Source organism: Panthera tigris, chromosome E1 (assembly GCF_018350195.1).
Source record: "Panthera tigris isolate Pti1 chromosome E1, P.tigris_Pti1_mat1.1, whole genome shotgun sequence".
Classification (NCBI taxonomy): domain Eukaryota; kingdom Metazoa; phylum Chordata; class Mammalia; order Carnivora; family Felidae; genus Panthera; species Panthera tigris.
This window is the reverse complement of record NC_056673.1, coordinates 49,840,024-49,860,768: the sequence shown is the minus strand read 5'-3', so window position 1 is coordinate 49,860,768 and position 20,745 is coordinate 49,840,024. Positions and strand designations below refer to the sequence as shown.

At 42.3% G+C, this 20,745-nt stretch overlaps 1 protein-coding gene across 4 annotated transcripts in view; it reads left to right on the top strand.

Annotated features, from left to right (window-relative positions):
- The first annotated feature begins 12,242 nt into the window (after positions 1-12,242).
- ABCA8 (ATP binding cassette subfamily A member 8) overlaps positions 12,243-20,745 on the top strand; it is a 71,195-nt gene continuing 62,692 nt past the window's right edge. For 3 of the 4 annotated variants that reach the window (XR_006211184.1, XM_015536194.2, XM_042966546.1), the window contains exons 1-2: positions 12,243-12,441; positions 19,416-19,517. Coding sequence is in view for 3 of the 4 variants with exons in the window: in XM_015536194.2 (XP_015391680.2) it covers positions 19,422-19,517 (96 nt within the window). In the remaining variant the exon portion in view is untranslated. Of the gene's footprint in view, positions 12,442-19,017; positions 19,518-20,745 lie in introns of those variants that run through there. The other variant, XM_042966547.1, reaches the window with a different exon arrangement.

The window sequence follows — 20,745 nt, the reverse complement described above, 5'->3', positions numbered from 1 at the left end:
CATCCAACTTCAGCTCAGGTCATGATCTCGCGGTTTGTGGGTTTGAGCCCCGCATCAGGCTCTTTGCTGAGAGTTCAGAGCCTGGAGCCTGCCTCAGATTCTGTGTCTCCCTCTCTCTCTCTGCCCCTCCCCCACTTATGCTGTCTCTGTCTCTCAAAAATAAATAAACATTAAAAAAAATTTTAAAGAAATAATGTTTTCTAATTTTTCATTTTGATATCTTTTTTAGTAACACTTTGATTTTTTTTTTTTTTGGTACCATTTCTTATTTAGAATTGCATTACATTTGTGCAAACACATACATGTACACATACACATGTGCACACATTACTATTATATTTTAGAAAATATTTCATTTTAATCTATATTTTCTTTCAGGCCCCCCCCAAATAATTAAGTTAGTTAGTGGTTTACATCTTTAAAAAAAATTTTTTTAATGTTTTTATTTTTGAGAGAGAGACAGAATGCGAGTGGGGCAGGGGCAGAGAGAGAGGGAGACACAGAATCTGAGGCAGGCTCCAGGCTCTGAGCTGTCAGCCCAGAGCCCCAAGCAGGGGTAGAACCCATGAACCGGGAGATCATGACCTGAGCCGAAGTCAGACACTCAACCAACTGAGCCACCCAGGAGCCTCAACATATTTTTAAATATTTATTTATTTAAAAGTTTCGGTTAATTAGTGAGATCTACTGTCCTCCTGTTGTGGCCTTATTAATTTTTACTTTTGTTTTTTTGGCTCTTTGATTTGGCTTTCTTTTTCGTTTGTTTTGTTGTTATTTTTTCTGACTTTCTGTGCTGGACATTAAATTTGTATTTTATTTTATTTTTTTTTCAGATAGGAATATTTGTTGGAGGGGGCTATCAGGAAGACCCCGGGGTTGGCCGCAGCAGTCAGAGGCTGCTCGCCCCTCCCCTGTCCCTGGAACGTAGGCCCCATCCACCAGAGCCATTTTGAAGGTCACAACCTTGAGAGAGCAATGTGCTGCTGAGACCATTTGGAGGGTTTATGTGATCGAACCCCGTTAAGGACTCTGGGTAAACATTTAAGATTCTGGCCTGGGTGCAGACATCTACTCGTCTGGAGGTGTGGGACACAAGCCTTATAAGTAAGCCCCTTTGTTTCTTAAACCTAATATATGCCACCGATTCTGATACGTAGTGTTTTGTTATCATTTCATTTTATAAGACGTTTAACTTCAATTTTTATTTCCCTTTCCACTCAAGAGATGTTTAATAAAAGGTTGGGCAGTTTCCATGTGGAATGCCTTTTAAATTCTGCTGCTAATTCTTAGTTTTATCACATCGCTTTTTGAGAATGTTGTTTATATAATATTTCTATTTGACATAGAACTCGGTGACTGATTTTTGTGACCCAGTGGAGGATCACTGTATGTGACTGGTTCCTGTGCATGAGAGGTGAAGTTGTATTCTCTGTAATCAGGGTGTAAAGTTACTTATATTGACGTAGGATACATTTTGACATTAATTCAGATTTACGGAAAGGTTGCAGGAATATTTTCACACATGCAAAATACACAAACACGAGCCCAGCCATACATGCATATGTACATACATAGTACATGCAGTAACTTGTTCATTGTGATTTTTAAAACAGATAGAACTTTGTATAGGAATGACTATAGTTTTATGCATTGATATCTATATATCAATATAGAATGTGTATTTCTTTTTGAGAGAGAGAGAGTTGGCGGGGGGGGGCTGAGAGAGGGTCAGAGGAGCAAAGCGGGCTCCGTATTGGCAACAGTAAGCCCGATGCGGGGCTCCAATTCACGAACCAGGAGATCATGACCTGAGCCAAAGTCTAGTCTCAAGCGACTCAGCCACCCAGGCGCCCCTATATATAGTACCTTTTTAATTATGGTGTTCCCATCTTCTGGATCCTTCCTACGTTTTGTCCATTTCCTCTGTCTTGTGCTCAAGGTGGTGTGTTAAAGTATTCTACTATTGTGATGCCCTGTTGCTGTCTCCTTTGCATCTCTGTAATTTTTATTTTATAAAATTGGTTGCTGGGTTTTTGGTGAATAAATATCATAATTATTATACGGGGCGTCCGAGTGGCTCAGTCAGTTAAGCGTCCGACTTAAAGTCAGGTCATGATCCCACTGTTCCGTGAGTTCGAGCCCCACCTCGGGCTCACTGCTGTCAGCCTGTCAGCCCATTGCCCACTTCCGATCCTATGTCCCTCTCTCTCTCTGCCCCTCACCTGTTGGCGCTCTCCCCAAAATAAATATTTTTTAAAAATCATAATTATTACAAATTAATTGTCATGTTCAGTTTTTTTCCTTGAGTTGTATTTTGCTTGATATCAGTATTCCTACATAGGATTTCTTAATAATTTTTTTAATGTTGATTTTGGGGAGATAGAGTGGGGGAGTGGTAGAGACAGAGGGAGACATAGAACCTGAAGCAGACTCCATCCAGGCTCTGAGCTGTCAGCACAGAGCCCTATGCTGGACTGGAGCCCACAAAGCACAGGATCACGACCTGGGTCAAAGTCAGACACTCAACCGACTGAGCCACCCAGGTGCCCACCTACATAGGATTTCTTATTACTAATCACCCGGTGTATTTTTGCCAATCTTTCATTCTTGCTAGTGACAATTTGCATGTTTGTGTGTTTATTAATGGTTAGGTTAGCTAGAGCTCAACGATGTTATCAGTCTTCGCGAAGACTACAAATTCTAGTTTCATTGAATTTCTTTATTATTTTCCTATTTTATTCTAGTCACCAAAACTATAAATTGTCCTCTAAGTACTGTTTTAGCTGCTTCTCACAAATTTTGATATATTGCATTTCATTCTTACCTCTTCAAAATATTTTTCTTTTTAATATATTCTTTGAAAAATGCATTATTATAAGTATGTTGTTTAATTTCCAATTATTTGGGGATTTTCCAGGTATATTGCTATTATTATTTTCCATTTAATTCCCTTTTGGTCAAAGTGCACTTGTAAGATATTTTTAATTTATCAAGCTTATTGAGATTTGTTTTGTGTTTAATATATATCTACTATGATGAATAGTCGATGTGCATTTATTTTTTTTTTTTTAAATGTTCTGGGGGCACCTGGGTGGCTCAGTCAGTTAAGCATCCGACTTTGGCTTAGGTCATGATCTCATAGCTCGTGGGTTTGAGCCCCACGTCGGGCTCTGTGCTGACAGCTCAGAGCCTGGAACCTGCTTTGGATTCTATGTCTCCCTCTTCCTCTGCCCCACCTCTGCTCGCACTCAGTCTCTCTCTCTTAAAAATAAATAAAACGATAAAAAAAAAATCCTTTTGAAATCTGTTCTTTTTTTTTTTTTTTTTGCCTGGAGTGCTCAACAAGAGTCAGTTAGTTTAAGAAGCTTGGTTGTATTCAAATTTCCTATATAGTTACTTTTTATCTAATGATTTTATCAGCTACTGAGCTACAGCTGTTGAAATCTGCAGCTTTAACTATGGGCTTGTTTGTTGGCCTTTTCTGTTCTGTTTTTTTTCTTTTCTTCTTTTTTTCTCTTTCCACTCATTTTTTTATTAAATAAATATGGCTGCTAGTAGTCCTGTTTTTTTTTTCATTCATGAGTTTTTAAGCTCTGCTCTTAGGTCTATATACACTTAGTTTTTCATGTCTTTTAATGAATTGACCTCTGCATGATTAGGAAAGACCCCTCCCTCACCAGCAATAATTCTTGTCTTGAAGTTAGTAGGGCCACACCAGTTTTCTGTGATGAGTCTTCCCATGGTGTTTCTTTCCCAGTGTTTGAGTTTTCATCTTTGGGTCTTTAAAGTGTGTTTTCGTTCTTTGCGGATCGCATGTATTTATGGCAGACTTTTCAAATTAAGTCCGGAAAACTCTCTTATAATTGGAATGTTTTCATAATTTGTATCTGGTGTCATTATTGACATTGGTTGAATTCAAGCTACCATGATTTTGTATTTCCTATCTACTCACTGATGTGGTTTCGGGGTGATGATGGGAATTTGGAGCCGAAGGCCAAGAAAGAATTCTCGAGACGTCTTGGGTGCAAAAAGATGGCTTTAGTAAAGCACGGGGACAGGACCCGTGGCCAGAAAGAGCTGCCTGGGGAATTGTGAGAAGTTACTGATTATATACTTGGGAGTTGGGGTAGATAAAGGTAAGGGGAAGTTTCCAAAAAGATTTTCACGTGCTAAAGAAGACTCCCAGGATCCTGGAGGCCCAGCTGTTGTCAAGCCAAGGTTGTTTTTCCCTCCAGCAAAGCATTAATATTAAGACAGTAGGGAGTTCCTAGAGAAAAGTTATACTCGGCCTGCCCCAAGTATTTGTCAATGGGCTGCAGGTTATAAGGAAATTTATTTTCTTTTGTTTTTATTTTTGAAGTTTTTAATGTTTATTTATTTTTGAGAGAGAATGAGAGAGACAGAGCACGAGCAGGGGAGGGGCAAAAAGAGGGGGACACACAGAATCCGAAGAAGGCTCCGGGCCCTGACCTGTCAGCACAGAGCCCACAACACAGGGCTCGAACCCCTGAGCCACAAGATCGTGACCTGAGCCAAAGTCAGATGCTTAACTGACTGAGCCACCCAGGCGCCCCAGGAAATTTGATTTTCTACCATTTCCTTCTGTCTTTGTTTTCCACATCAGTCACTAGGTCCATTTGTTACTACTCCTACTTTTTTTTTTTTTTTTTACTGATTTTATACCTTTGGTATTCCACTTTCTCTACACGCTTGTCGTATTAGTTATATTTATCTATTTATTTATTTTTAGTGGCTGTTCTAGGGCTGACATTATGTACTTTTCATTTTTGTTTTGCAATGGTTTCATGGTTTCTGGTAAGAAATCAACCTGCCTTTTTTGCAGAGTTGTAGTAGAAACAGTTCTCCGACAGTCTCCTGCTTCCTGTCTAAAATCAGATGGGTCCCAGCAAACTTCTGCTTGAAGTTCGTGAGCCCACGAGTATTTGCAAAAGGGCACAGGACTCAGAACTGAGTGGCTCGATCACCTGTAAATCATTCACGCACGAGAAAGGAAAGAACCAAAACAAACGAATAGTGGCATATGCTACTTGTGTGATCTCTGAAAACTGAATTGCAGCAAAGAATGGAAAACATGGAGGAGTCATGTGGTCAGCAGGAGCTACTCCATGAACAGCTGCAGAAGGTTCTCCTTTCAATAGTCTAGCCAGAAAAAGAATTATTGAAAAGTTATCAGGTGTTTACTGTGAGATAATGCACCTGATTTTAGTAGCCTGATTTTTTTTTAAATTTTTTAAAAATGTTTTATTTATTCTTGAGAGAGAGGGAGAGAGACAGCCCGAGCAGGGGAGGGGCAGAGCGAGAGAGGGACCCAGAATCAGAAGCGGGCTCCAGGCTCCGAGCTGTCGACACAGAGCCCGCCACGGGGTCATGACCTGAGCCGAAGTTGGACACTTTACCGACGGAGCCACCCAGGCGCCCCTTTGGTAGCCTGATTAAATACAAACTCCTCACCTAACGGTTAAGAGTGCATTTTAGCCAGTATTAGAATATAGTCATTGTATGCAGACCTGAAATTGTCCGTAGACGTCATACCATCATTGGCTAACTTTACACGTGAAGAAACTTATCTGCATGTGTGAGAACAGGGAGACCTTTATTACAGGCGTGGGCTCTTGTGTGTAATTGAAGCGTCCTTGGGGCTTCCAGGCCTGGTTTCCAGTTGTGTATTGCTGGGCCCCAGCTCTGGTGCGTTAACGGTGTTTAGCGATAGCCATCCGATATCGTCATTCTCGTATTTACTTGCTGAGACACCATAGTCTCAAATGCCTCATAGATATGTACTTGCTAGCGCCTTCGTTTCCAACGGTGCATTTCTTTTCTGGGACCATTTCTGCTATTAAATGTTAGACTCTGTGGTGCACGACATTGGAATTTTGAGGGCAAGATAATAAGAGACGAATATCTCTTAGAAGGAAGAGGGTGGGAGTGGTGATGTAAGAGCAAGAAGGCAACCTGGGGGAAAGCTCTAGACAAGTTCTGCCATCCAGGGTTGTCCATATCAGGTTGGGACAGTTGGGCTTTTTATCCTAGCCTCACTCAGTCGCAACTGGATGCAAGTGGCCCCGAGGAAGAAGGTGACCTTGTGCAGCGAAAGCAGATCCAGAAGGAACTGGCAGCCGAAGCAGCTCAGAGCCCGCTTTAGATTATCTGTCTCCTTCTCTCTCTGCCCCTGTCCCACCCATCCTCTCTCTCTGTCTCTCCCTCTCTCTCAAACATAAATAAACATTAAAAAAATAATAATAAGTAATGGAATGTTGAAATTAGACTTTGGGAAGCAGAGAATTTCAAGCATTAAAATAATCCATGTATATGATCTATTGGACTTGGCCATCATATGGCAAATGTTAAAACCTCAAATTGAGGGGTGCCTGGGTGGCTCAGTTGGTTGGGTGTCCGACTTCGGCTCAGGTCATGGTCTCACGGTTCATGAGTTCGAGCCCCGCGTCAGGGCTGTGTTGACAGCTCAGAGCCTGGAGCCTGCTTCAGATTCTGTGTCTCCCTCTGTCTCTACCCCTCCCCCTCTCACACCCTGTCTCTCTGTCTCTGTCTCTCTCCCTCTCTCAAAAACAGATAAACGTTAAAAAAAAAAAAACAAAAAAAAAAACAACCTTAAATTGAAATTCAAGAGCGTGAATCAAGGAGGTGAGGTATTCTGTTCATCCATGTGTACGTTGTCATTGGGATGGCTTTGTCTCTTGCTTTGTGCTTTTTGTTTTGAATCTGATTTTTCATTGTTTTGCATATTTTTTTGGTCCAAGATAAGACAAAACCCAATTACATACCTGTATGTATTTTTTTCAGAGGAGATTATCTTTTTTAGAGCACAGACACACACACATTAAGGACAAAATATAAGATACATCTCTTTGTTCCCGATATTATTTTATTGGTTTACACTATGGATTAAGAAACAGGCCATTCATCTAAGCGTGAATAACACATTCTCCTTTGGTTGGTCGCACTTTACATCTGGACATCCTGCATCATTCCCTCCAGCTCAGTCTTCTGCTTTTTTGTGTTTCTTGCTCCTCGAGCTCACGAGCTTTGCTGTTCACGACTTCCTCCTTGTGCTGTTTTCCTTCTCGTTGTTCGGTGGAATCCTTGCTTGTCACCTATTCCAAGGAAAATGTTCAGGTTTCCTGGTCCTGGGAGACTCTGATGACTCCTGTTGACAGCAGCTGGGGTCACAGTGACACATCTTGTCTTCATTCTTTAATTAAGCTGAGCACCTCGACTTTCTCAGTGACGTGGTCATTGGTCACTCTCCGACTGGCACTGTGGCTAGGACTGGCCCACCACTGTTGGTGGTGTCTTTTTGGTCTGTTGGGCTCCACTTTGGGTTCTCACTGCCCTACCGAGCCAATATTTTGGTCAACAACAAGGGCGTTCAACCCAGCTTAGGGCAGTGGTTTCTCGAAAGAGACAGAGAAGGGTATCTGTTCCCTAGAAAACCACAGATATCCAGCTGTATGATCTTCTGATGTAAACTTTTCCAAATGTCCCTTCCTCCTGCTTCCTACTGTTTCCTGCTGCTGTGCTGAATGTGTTAAAAACACTGGGTCATGTACAGGGAAGGAGCTCCCTAAGCAGTATTTCCTTCCCTTGATGTGCAGTGGGTAAGCACTTATTATTTTCTCAAACGTAAGCAAACGCATTATACATTTCAACCCTGAGACAAACTCAGTCCGTGAATGTTTATTACTTTATCTTGTTCCTTGACTTTGTTACTTGTACTTGGTCGATTTTTCAGACCATCTGGATATAAGAATGTACCAAGACGTACAATAATTCTACCCTTTTGGAGTTAGAAATTCAACCTGGAAGAGGACAGCAGGGACAGAGCTCTCCACATAGCAGGACTTGGCTAATTTTGATGAGGAAGTTGATTGCTTGGTGAAGGGGAAGCTCCCCTAGGAAAACCCATAAAGCCCATGTACCCTATGGTTTTGTTTAAGTCTCTGCCATTTTCTAGGAGAGTTGTTTCCGTAGCTTTAATATTATGCCTTAATGTTTAACAGTCATACCAATTATTTGGTATAAACTATCATGGAACTCATGTTAGAATTTTACATGGAAATGCTGGAATGAGTCTTCATGGTAGAAGAAGGGCAAGTCCAGAAGTAAAGTCAGTGATGACATTGAGAAGATTTCCGGGGCATAGCCAAGATGGATAGACATGGATGGGTGGGGAGAGAGAGAAAGAGAGCTAACAGACAGACAGATAACAGATAGTTATACCTTTATATATAGTATGTATCTTTGATAACATGTTAAACTGGGAAATGTACAGGGACTGGACTGTAAAAGCATTGCAGCTCTCATTTAGGCCAATGTTGGATCTTGGCCTGATTGTTATACTCTGTGCCAAATATAAAAACTAAACACCAATTCTGGTTATTTCCTGGACACCCTTTTGGTTTATGATAAAAGCAAAAATAAAATGAACGGTGGTCAGTTTTGAGTACAACCCTCAGTGATCTATTTGCTAATGCAGAAGATTAAGCATCTAATATGCCTTTGTGCCATTTGGGAAAGAGGTTGGAATTTGGAATCCCAGGTCATCTGAGACTGCATTGGCTTCTCCAGAGATGCGTGGTTGAGAGTAAATCCCGTAACCTTACCGAGCCTAGGGGCCTCTTAGTCCTGTTTACACGCTAGGTTGTATGGAAGTCAAATGGGGAGCTGCAGGTGGGAGCTTTTATAAACCCATAAGGCTCTTTATGCAAATTATCTACAGAAGCAGAATGCACGTTCATACAATGTGCGAAGTTGACTGAGCAAAATGATTTCCACTGACTCCTAAAATCTTCATTGGTAAAGAGGTCACAGACTGGTAAGTCTCTGATGTATTCCCCAAGGACCGGAAGCCCACACAATGGAACTTTCTCATTTTAACAGAATTTTCCCGCCCTTGACCCCTCTCATACCATAGGGCCTGTAGATCACGTGACAGAATGGCAACAATTTGCAGGACACTACGTGCCTGCTGGAAAGTCCATTCCTACTCCAGGCCTCACTCAAAGATGGCATCCTTCCCTGTCAGGCAGTGTACGGGCCAGAGAAGTATTACTAGGTGTTGAATGTGTTGCCTCCAGAATCCAAAGAGACATACTAGGTGCTGGTCTTCTATCGGTAGGGGATACAAGATATGTCAAATTGTCTTTTACTTTGGAGGAGATACGTAGAGCGCCCCTGATCACTGGAGCCATCAACCCTTCAAGTGATGGGTCATGGGTGATGGGTTGCTTATCCTCCACGGGATTTGTCCCCTACTCTCTGGAGCATTTGTGTCTTACCCATGTCATCTCTCGGCCTGATAGATCAGTTATCGATGTATCAATATGATGTTCTGTGAGACACTCTAGGTCTCTTACGACTATAACAGAAGCGAGAGAGTTAACATAGCCCTGAGGCAAAACTATAAAGGAATATTATTGTGTAATTCACCTGAGTGTGAACTCTTTTCTAATCAGAATAGAAAACAAGGCATCTGGTTAGTCACCAGCTGAATGTCATGGACCTGTTCTAGAAACAGATACCATGTCTGACAGAGCAGCTGTCACTACCTGTTTGAGTTTACAACAATCTGGTTGTTGTTCAGGACCCATCTGGTTTCTGGAGGGATGAGACTGGCAAATTAAATGAAGATAGATACACTCTCTTTGTATTCTTTTTTTTTTTTGGGGGGGGGGGGGACAAGTGAGAGAAAGCCAGAGAAAGAGAGAGAGGAAGAGAAAGAGGGACAGAGAGAGAGAGAGAAGCAGGACTCACTGGAAGCAAGTCTCGTGGAACTTGAACTCACAAACCGTGAGATCATGACCTGAGCAGATGCTTAACGACTGAGCCACCCAGAAGCCCTCTTTGTATCCTTTATGTCATTAATGGTCTCTACTTTCCCCCTCCTCAGGATACAGTATTGTTCTTGATTCAGTGTCTTGGCTGGAAGTAGGGTTGAAGGAATTGTCAGAAGTATCCACTTTCTCTACCCCGTTATGAGACTTCTTACCCAGAGGCCAAGGACCCAACATGGGGATTATTCCAAATACCAAATATATTAGTTCTGATGCCATACCTGGTGTTAGAGAACTGGCCACTGGGTGTGTTTGTGTTCATAGACTCAGTGGGACCCCATAAAGCTGGGTTTTAACCGCAACTCCACATATTACCTTAATTTCATGCACCCATTCTAACAATGGGGCCATAGTGACATTTTGGTTTTCTAGGTATCAATGTCCATTTAGGCCCTATGCCCAATAGCTCTTGAAATGTCTGAGGATTTTTCTTTCTCCAGTGCACAGTCATCCAAGTAAATGGCTGTAGGTCCCTTTGAGTAAGGCCCAGGGGAAATCATCAGAGTATATACTTGTCAAGATGTTTGGGGATTCTTCTGACTGCTTCTTCAGACAATAGATTCTGGACCTTAAGATTAGCTCAGAGCCGGGAACTATACAAGTGATAAGAACTTTTTCCTGGGGTGATAGTGACTGCCCTTAGCCTCTTACTCTCCATTCTTGACTCCCGGTTTTAGCTATTAAGCAACACCCTGTTGGCTGCCTACCTGTTTTGCCCCTATGTGATGGTAAGACTTCTATATTCTACTTAAAGTGGTAAAATATTGCTTCTTCTAAGTAGACTGTGTAAAGTTAAATGTGTCTTTTATAATCCCTAGGGCAATCACTGAAATAAGTATACAAATATATGTAGTTTGCCATCGCAGTGGGTAAATTGGAAAACTAAAAATGTTCAGAGAAGACAAAAGAAGGCAGGAAATGGGAAACAGAAGGATGAAAGTCAGAGAAAACAAAAAACAAAACGGGAGACCTGAATCCTAAAATAGTAGTAGTTAGATGAAATGTAACTGCTCTAAAGACACCCATTAAAAGACATATATTATCAGGTTGGAATTGAACAAACAAATGAACAAAAAGGACCTCACTTGAGCTGTCTAAAAGAAGGTCACTTCAAATATAATGATATAGATAATTGAAAATTAAAAAATGGGAAAAATATACCATGGAAACACTAATCAAAAGGAAGTGGGAATGGTCCTATTAAAAGCAGGCAAGGTAGACTTCAGAACACGGAAAGTCACCAGGAATGAAGATGGGCGTTATTACATAATGATAAAAAGCCAATTTGCAAGGAAGACATACCAGTCCTAACTATGTATGCACCAAACACGACAGCTTCAAAGTGCATGACACAAGACTAGTTAGACCTGAAAGGAAAAACGGAAGAGTCCATGATTGTTGTTAAAATCGTCAGTACTCCTCTCTCAGTAATCAACAGACCCAGTAAACAGAAAACCAACAAAAATATAGAAAAACTGAAAAACACCATCGACCTACTAGATCTCATAGATATTTATGTAATACCCCACTCAACAGTAGAACGCACCTCTCTTCAAGTGCATAAGGAATATTCACCAAGATAAATCATATCCTGGGTCATAAAACAAGTCCTAACAAATTTGACATACACAGCAAATTTTCTGACCGCAGTAGAATTAAACTGGAAATCAGGGTGCCTGCGTGGCTCAGTCAGTTATGCGTCTGACTTCAGTTCAAGTCATGACCTCACAGGTTGTCAGTTCGAGCCCCGCGTCGGGCTCTGTGCTGACAGCTCAGAGCCTGGAGCCTGCTTCGGATTCTATGTCTCCCCCTCTCTCTCTCTTTGCCCCTCCCCACTCCTGCTCTCTCTCTCTCTCTCTCTCTCTCAAAAATAAACATTAAAAAAAATTTAGAAACAAAAAAAGAATGAAACCAGAAATCAGTAACCAAAAGATAATAGGAACATCTCCAGGCATTTGGAAATTAACACACTTTGAGATGATTCACAGGTCAAAGAGTAAATCGTCAGGGAGACTAGAAATATTCTGAACCGAATAAAAATGAGACACAGAGAAATGAAAACCCTGATTATCCGAGTGATGATGTCAATCAGGCAGCATAGAGCCGTGTAGAGAGGAGCTTTTCTCTGATTAAACGGTTGACTTTCTCTTCAAAGGCACTGCTTTAGATTTTGATATTAGCCCACACTTATCTTGGCCATACCAGACGAAAGCTTAGAAATATCGGACCTCCTTGATAAGATTGCTCTTCATAATATGATATGTCCCGGAAACAAAATGTAAATGTTACTCCCTGCTCTACAGGAACTGGCTGAAAAGAAGTGAAAACACCCCAACAGTCCAAGAGAGATCATGTGAACGTGAGGTTTGGCAGGACCTGCGGGACTGAGGTCAGAACTTCTGAAGGCTGTCTTCGCAGGAACTTTTCACAGAAGTCAAACAGTTAAAGCAAATTGCAGAGAGGTGGTAGAGACCGGGGGTGTGGGGGAACATGTGAACTGCTTTCTTCTAAACAAGGACGTCAGTGGATAAAGTGTGATTCTGGATTCCTTGGTTCAGATTTCTCAAGAGTAAGTTCGTTTTATTTTTTCTGGTCTGTGACTTGTGTTTCGGGGTTTTCTTTCTTTCTTTTTTCTTTTCTCCTTATCACAAATTTATAAATTTGGATGCTACCCCTCTGTGGAGAAATTATTTTGAAAATTAATGGGCTGTTTTGATGTTTTGAGTACTCCGTGTTTAACATGATGGAAGCAACGACATTGAGTTAAAACACAAAGTTGTAAAAATCATACAACTCTTAATATGATTTTTAACCAGAAACTGAGTGTGGAAATAAGCTGAACTTTGCTTAACATGTTGATCGGGAAGAAGTAGGGATCTTGAGAACGGATTGGTAAACCTGAATTGTTTTTGAAGTGATGGTTCTTTGCTTTTATTGCATAATAATTTGGGGCTATTGTGGATAAACTGTTCCACGACTGTTAGACTGTTGACCAAAAGCATTTACAGAAATATTTTTATTGTCTCTGGCTCTCTTACGCTGTGAGAATTTTGGAAGCGGAAGATGCTTTCTGTGCACACGGTGTGTTGAATCAAAATTGACTGCAGCATTTCCTTATCACAGTATTATTTCAAATGTGCATTACTTCTGTAAACAGAGATTTCAAGCTGCTCTGGTATAAGCGTTTTGCCCTGAATTTAACAACCATATAAAAGGAGGAAAATTAGAGCCCTTACAAAATGAAACTATCTACTGCATGTATAATGAGGAATTCATGTTATTGTTAGTCTTTTGATAAACTACCGAACATACGTGAATCGGGGAGGTCGGGGTGGGGGGCGGAGGGAAGTAGGCAATACTAATTTCCAGTGGAAAATCTAAGGGATTGGAGCCACACTGACGTTTCCAGGCTGAATTGGGCTGCAGCTGATTCCACAGCGAGATCACTTTTTGGCCAGCTTACCCTCCTACGCAGCCATGCACAGTCCCCTTAAAAGTGTCCACACTGAATTCTCTGCACTAGGGACAGCCTATGGGATCCTCATTCCTGTTATCACTGGATACCTGACCTAATGCTTCCCCCAGCCCCCCCGCCCCACCTCGGGAACTGTCTTCCTCCCATCACCTGCCATTCCCTGGGCTTTCTAACCTCTTCACCCAACCTGCTTCCACCTAGACTAGCCCCTCAGGCTCATTAGCCTGATGTGTAGGGTTTAACCCCGGGGCTCTCTGAGGCTTTCTTGGCCTCCCATTGGAACTGGCTTCTGGACATCTTCTATGAGTTTGGTCTCTAGGAAATAGCACAGCCTTAAGCGTCATCCCGTGGCATGAATGGAATGACAGCTTCGGGCAAAGGCACAACCATTCCTCATCACTATGGAGAAGTTCATGGCAACCGTGTGGTTTCTGTCCCTGGCCAGCATGAGATGCACATGGGAGGAGGAAAATGCTTGCACCAAATTCAGGACTTAAGAGCCAAATTCAAGGTGGAGGTGCTGACTCTGTGTTCTCAAAAGTCTCGACTCATTCTCCCAAGTCACGTCCCTGGCATGCTTTCCAGAAAACTGATGATCATTCCAGAATATCTTTACTCTCTTTAATCCAGCTTAGATATACTGCTTGCCCCTACAGTGAGGACCTTTTGAAAGCCCTCAGTTTCCACGGTTTTCGGGAGAACCTCAGCAAATCGTATTTGTGTAGTATTGGCTGATTAGGGCTCTGGAACGATGTGGTATTACTATTACACACTGAGAAGCTTCCTTCTGGGAGGTATTTTGGGTCACTGCAAAAAAAAAAAAAAAAAAAGCATAAATTTCCCTGCCTAATCCTCACCACCACCACTAGCTCTCACATATGCACACAGGTGCACACACACACACGTACACGTTCATATATGCTCTTTGCCCAGGGGAACGGCCTGGTGTAATGCTATACTGTTCTCTGGTTGCTGATAGGGTATGTCGGGAAGAATACTGCCCTCTGCAGGCAGTTTTAGGTAGAGTCCATGGGCTGTTTTCACAGTGAACTAGCCCACGTGCAAGTCAGAGCCCTGGGTTCTTAATCTGGCTAAAGTCTATCCAAGCCTCGTTCAGGTGGAGTTTCTATCCCCCACCTCAAGAATAAGTTCAAATACATCACAGCCTTCCCATAGTAACCTTATGCAATCCATTGGCAGCTTTAATTAACTCTGGGTGGCTAAACTCAATCCACTTTATGTATCCTTTAAATTATATGTATTCTTTATATTAAAAATTGAACCAAATTTCTATAGCAGTAACCAGAATGATAGGGTTTGAAATTCAGCTGAGAGATAATTGTCTGGAAAGTGTCTGTTTGTAAGAGGGTCATGATAATAAATGATGTGGAGTTTCCACTTGAAAAAGAAAGATATTTTCCTAGGAAAGTCCAAAAATTAGTAGTCATCATTAAAAGAATATAAATATCTTTTATATCTTTGGGACAGGAAAGGAAACATGGTGGGGGGGGGGGGGGTACCTTGATAAACTTCAATAGAAGGTTATTGAGACAGAACTAGAATAAAACACAATGGAAGATCATCCAAAACAAACATTCATACGTGACTAAATTCACCTCTTAAAAATATAGTATCTATGAGTTTGAATTTCAAAAAAAAAATGATGAATCTTTCCTACCTTAATCACACATCTTAAAATTTAGCAAAAGGCTAAAATAAAGAGAAGGATAAAGTGACATGAGGCAAAATATTAAGCTAAAGAAACTTCATGTCCCTATGCTGCTGTCAGAAGTAAAAACAACCTACCATTAAAATAAGAGCAGGGGCACCTGGGTGGCTCAGTTGGTTGAGCGTCTGACTTCAGCCCAGGTCACGATTTCACGGTTCGTGAGTTTAAGCCCCGCGTCGGGCTCTGTGCAGACAGCTCGGAGCCTGGAGCCTGCTTCGGATTCTGTGTCTCCCTCTCTCTCAGCCCCACCCCTGCTCATGCTCTGTCTCTCTCTGTCTCTCGAAAGTAAATAAACATAAAAAAATTAAAAAGATAAAATAAAAAGATCCATAGAGCAAGGTTTTATGCACCTAACCACTTAGCCTTTAAATGCACTGACTAGGGGCACCTCAGTGGTTCAGTCAGTTGAGCATCTGTCTGACTTGATTTTGACTCAGGTCATGATGCCGGGGCCAGGGAATTGAGCCCTGGGTCGGGCTCCACGTTCAGCGCAGAGCCTGCTCAAGATTCTCTCTCTCTCTCTCTCTCTCTCTCCCTCTCCCTCTCCCTCTCCCTCTCCCTCTCCCTCCCTCCTTCTCCCCTCCCCCTGTCCCTCTCCCCCACTCACACTTGCTCTCTCTTGCTCTCTAAAATACTAAATAAATAGGGGCGCCTGAGTGGCTCAGTCAGTTAAAAATTGGACTTCGGTTCAGGTCATGATCCAACAGTCTGTGTATTTGAGCCCCAGTTTGTATATTCAAGCCTGGGCTTTGTGCTGACAGCTCAGTTCCTGGAGCCTGCTTTCAATTTCAATTCTGTCTCCCTCTCTTTTTTTCTTAAACTTTTTAAAGTATTTATTATATATTTTTAAGAGAGAAAGAGACAGAGCATGAGCTGGGTAGGGGCAGAGAGAGAGGGAGACAGAGAATGTGAAGCAGGCTTCAGGCTCTGAGCTGTCAGCACAGAGCCCGACGCGGGGCTTGAACTCATGAATAATGAGATCATGACCTGAGCTAAAGTCGCACGCTTAACCGACTGACTCACCCAGGCACCCCTGTCTCCCTCTCTTTCTCTCTGACCCTCCCTGCTTGTCCTCTCTCTCAAAAAAATAAATAAATAGGGGCGCCTGGGTGGCTCAGTCGGTTAAGCGTCCGACTTCAGCTCAGGTCACGATCTCGCAGTCCGTGAGTTTGAGCCCCATGTCGGGCTCTGGGCTGATGGCTCCGAGCCTGGAGCCTGCTTCCGATTCTGTGTCTCCCTCTCTCTCTGCCCCTCCCCCGTTCATGCTCTGTCTCTGTCTCAAAAATAAATAAAACGTTAAAAAAAATTTGTTTTAAATAAATAAATAAAAATAAACAATTTTTTAAAAGTTTAATAAACAAAATAATAAATAAATACACACAGTAAAAAGTAACAGGGGGGCACCTGGGTGGCTCAGTCAATTAAGCATCCAACTTCAGCTCAGGTCATGATCTCACGGTTCATGAGTTTGAGCCCCACATCAGGCTCTCTGCTATCAGCACAAAGCCTGCTTTGGATACTCTGTCTCCTTCTCTCTCTGCCCCTACCCTGCTCTCTCGCTCTCTCTCTGTCAAAAATAAGTAAACATTAAAAAAATTTTTTTAATGTAACAGAGACACAATAAAAAATTGGCAAGTCCATGATCGGTGGAAAAATTTAATAGAATTCCATCATAAAATGATTGCTCTAGCAAATAACATTCAAAAGGGTGCTGAAGGTTCGAAGAACACAATTATGAAAGATACGTACAAAACAAACTAAAGGGTGACATATGGCTATTTCAAGCATACATGGAGTATTTCCAAATATTAAAATATGCTGAACCACCAAGGAAGTCTCAAGGAATTTCAATGAAACAATATCTTACAGAGCAGCACTTCCTCAGACTACAGCATGATCAAGTTAGGGACCAAATATTAAAAAACCACTAAAACCAAAGAAATGCAATATTGTAGGGGCTAAGTAGGGGATCCTAAGTAACATATCTTGTCTGTAGCTGTATTTACATTTCATAGCAAAACTAAAAAAAAAAAAAAGGCAACAAATAACACACATCAATAAACATTTACGGCTGGGATGTGTGGGGTAGTTTTTAGGTGGTTCTGCTGATCTTGGATAAGTTTTCTCAGATCTCTGGGGTCTGGCTGGCCGTCCTTTGATGTCGGCTACTCTATACTCGGATGACTGGGATGAGTCCGCTGTTTCATGTGCTTTTCATCCCAGAGGCTAGCCCAGGTATGCTCTGATAGCAATGGCAGAGCCACAGGAACAAGAAGATAGATTCAAGGTCTCATAAGGTCTAGGCTCAGAACTGGCACAATTCTGGTAACAGAGTGCTCCCATCCCTCTCTACAGTCAAAGTTATCGTCTGCCCTCAAGGAAGGAACTCCAGAGTTCTCAGACAAAAGGTATGGACAAAAGTAGAGGTGAAGAATTGGAACTTCTATGTTGAATAGGAGTGGTAGGAGTGAGTGCCCTTGTCTTGTTCCCGATCTTAGAGGAAAAGCTTTCAACCTTTCACCATTGAGTATGATGTCAGCCACGGGCTTGTGGTATATGGCCTTTATCGTGCTGAGGTTTATTCTTTCTATGCTTACTTTTTTGAAAGTTTTTATCATGAAAGGATGTGTATTCTGTGAAATGCTTTGCATCTATTGAGATGACCGTATGATTTTTACCGTTCTACTCGTGTGCTGTATTACATTCATTGATTTGCATATATTGAACCATCCTTGCATCTTGGGGGTGAATCCCATTTGGTTGTGGTGTATCATGTGTGGTTGTGTTCAGTTTGCTAAAATCTTGTTGAGGGTTTTTACATCTATGTTCCTTAGGGATATTGGTCTGTAATTTTCTCTTCTTATAGTATCCATATCTGGCATTGGCCTTGGGGTAATGCTGACCTCATAGAATGATTCTGCAAGTATACCCTCCCCTTCAGGTTTTTGAAGTCTTTGAGAAGGACTGGCATTCATTCTTTTCTGATTGGTAGAATTCAGTGAAGCTGTGTGGTCCTGGGCTTTTCTTTTTTGGGAGGTTGTTTAATTTTAATTTTTTATTTTTTTATTTGAGGGAGAGAGGGAGAGTGTGTGCACATGAGCGAGTGAGGGGCAGAGGGAAAAAGAGAGAGAGAGAGAGAGAGAGAGAGAGAGAGAGAGAGAGAATCTCAAGCAGGCCCCATGCTCAGTGCAGAGCCCACTGTGGGGCTTGATCCCACAATCGTGGGATCATGACCTGAGCCAAAATTAAAAGTTAGATGCTTAACCAACAGAGCCACGAAGGCACCCCTGTTGGAAGGTTTTTGATCACTGATTCGAAGTCCTTCCAGCTTTTCTTTTGTTACTCATTTCTAGTTTCCTATTCTCATGGTCAGAGAAGAAACTTAGTATAATTTCAGTTTGTTGAGACTTGGTTTGTTGCTTGTTGTACAATCTATCCTTGTATCTGTTGGGAGGTCTTGGATATGTGAAAGCATCCTCTCTCCTCCTTGGATGATAGCCTGTCTCTGCTTTGTATCAGTGCTGGATTCCCAAGCAAACCTCAGCAATAACTCACCTTTGCTTAAGAACGGGGGCAGAGAGGTTTCCCACCGCATTCTTGATGGTAGATGGCCATTGCTAACTCCATGCAAGGGTCGTGTTGTGCCAAATAAGGTGTGTTTGGATGGATGTTGTTGCAGCCCACGGGATGACAGGGAAGCCTGAATGTCAAGCTATGGGCACAAGGACTGGAGTGCTCTGTCTTTGCAGTGGAGAGCAGAAGGAAACAAAAGTCTGGGGGAAAGGCTCCAGCTGTCTCAGGCTCCCAGATGCATTACCGCTGTGTGGTCAAGAGCTGTTGGAAACCCCCAGTGAAACCTGTACCATCCAGATGCTTTGTGCTGAAGGAAATCATTTCCTCTGAGCAGTGGGGGGGTGGGAAGGAAAATGAACCCCTCTGACACCAAAAAGAAGAGTCTCTTCTTCCCGAAATGCCTCTTCAGTCCTTTCTCCTGACAGTTTTACATCATGGCGGCTGGCAAAGGAAAATATGTCTGGGGCCCAGATCTGCTTTCACAGAGCGGGCTGCAAAGGATGACTTTTGAGCTGAGAGGCGAAAAAATGATGATCGACACAATGCATGATGAACAAATGAGGGAGTAAAGAGTTTGGACGTGGGAGGAAAAGAAAGCCAGGGCAGCGGGTTATGAAAAGCTAACTTCGGAACTCTCAATTCCTACTGCTTATGTCTAGCACTGCAACGATCAGCCTGCTCTGTTTTGATTGTTTGTTTGTGGGGAGATTTCTTCTCATTAAGGCCATTGCATTTACGTGATCGTCTTGTCTTTCTTATTAAACAGGGCAAAATGATTAAGAGGGAGATAAGTGTGTGTCAACAAACATGCGCATTATTATGCAAGAACCTTCTTAAAAAATGGAGAATGAAGAGAGAGCCCTTAATGGTATGCCTGTCCCTTTGCATTTACAGGACGAAAATGTATATTTCTTTGGGAAATAGCTATCCTTCATCTCCCCTCCCAAAAACAAAACACAACAACCTTTCTGTTGCAGAAGAAGCTGTTCCTCAAACTGCAATCTGTCTGCAGACATTTCACTTGACATAGACCCTAAATTGAGGTCTTAAAGCACTGAAGCTGGCCAACAATACAAAATCCAATAAATGTTTTAAAAGTCAACGGTCACGGGGCGCCTGGGTGGCTCAGTCGGTTGAGCGGCCGACTTCGGCTCAGGTCATGATCTCGCGGTCTGTGGGTTCGAGCCCCGCGTCGGGCTCTGTGCAGACAGCTCGGAACCTGGAGCCTGCTTCGGATTCTGGGTCTCCCTCTTTCTCTGCCCTTCCCCCGCTCATGCTGTCTGTCTCAAAAAAAAAAAAATTAAAAAAAAATTTTTAAGTCAGTGGTCACATTTTTGCTAGTGTTCCTAGTCATGAGTCATCAGGTCTAGATGCTGAGATTCTGAAGGCATGGTGAATCAACCCCCGGAAGTAGCTGGCAGGTATTTTCGGTTTTGAATCTCTTTCTCTTTTTAAAAATACATTATTCTTGGGGCGCCTGGGTGGCTCAGTCGGTTAAGCGTCCGACTTCAGCTCAGGTCACGATCTCACGGTCCGTGAGGTCGAGCCCCGCGTCGGGCTCTGGGCTGATGGCTCAGAGCCTGGAGACAGCTTCCGATTCTGTGTCTCCCTCTCTCTCTGCTCCTCCCCCATTCATGCTCTGTCTCTCTCTCTGTCTCAAAAATAAATAAATGTTAAAAAAAAAAACATTTAAAAATACATTATTCTCTTCAAACAAGTGGAAAACTTGGAAATGCCATTAGTGCCAAGAACAAAATTAGTATTAGCCCCTATAATTCTACCATACAACCAAAATCCTGGTTAAACTCCAGGGTCTTTTTAAAATCAGGTAGTTACAGCTTCTCCGGTTGCCTGAATCGTATGGAGTTTCCAATACCAGACTCTTGCCTTGTAGCCAATGTATTATTGCTAAGGAAGAGGTGTCCTTGAACTGTCTCATGTAACACTAGGCTTTGAGCAGAATCAGATACAGCGTGAGTAGTTCCTGCCCACTGGTAATAATTTATGATAGGTCGCCACTGTTGTCTCTCATACGTCCGTGATCAGTGCATGCTTTAGACTGGTGCTGTGGATCGATACATTTGAATTCCTACGAA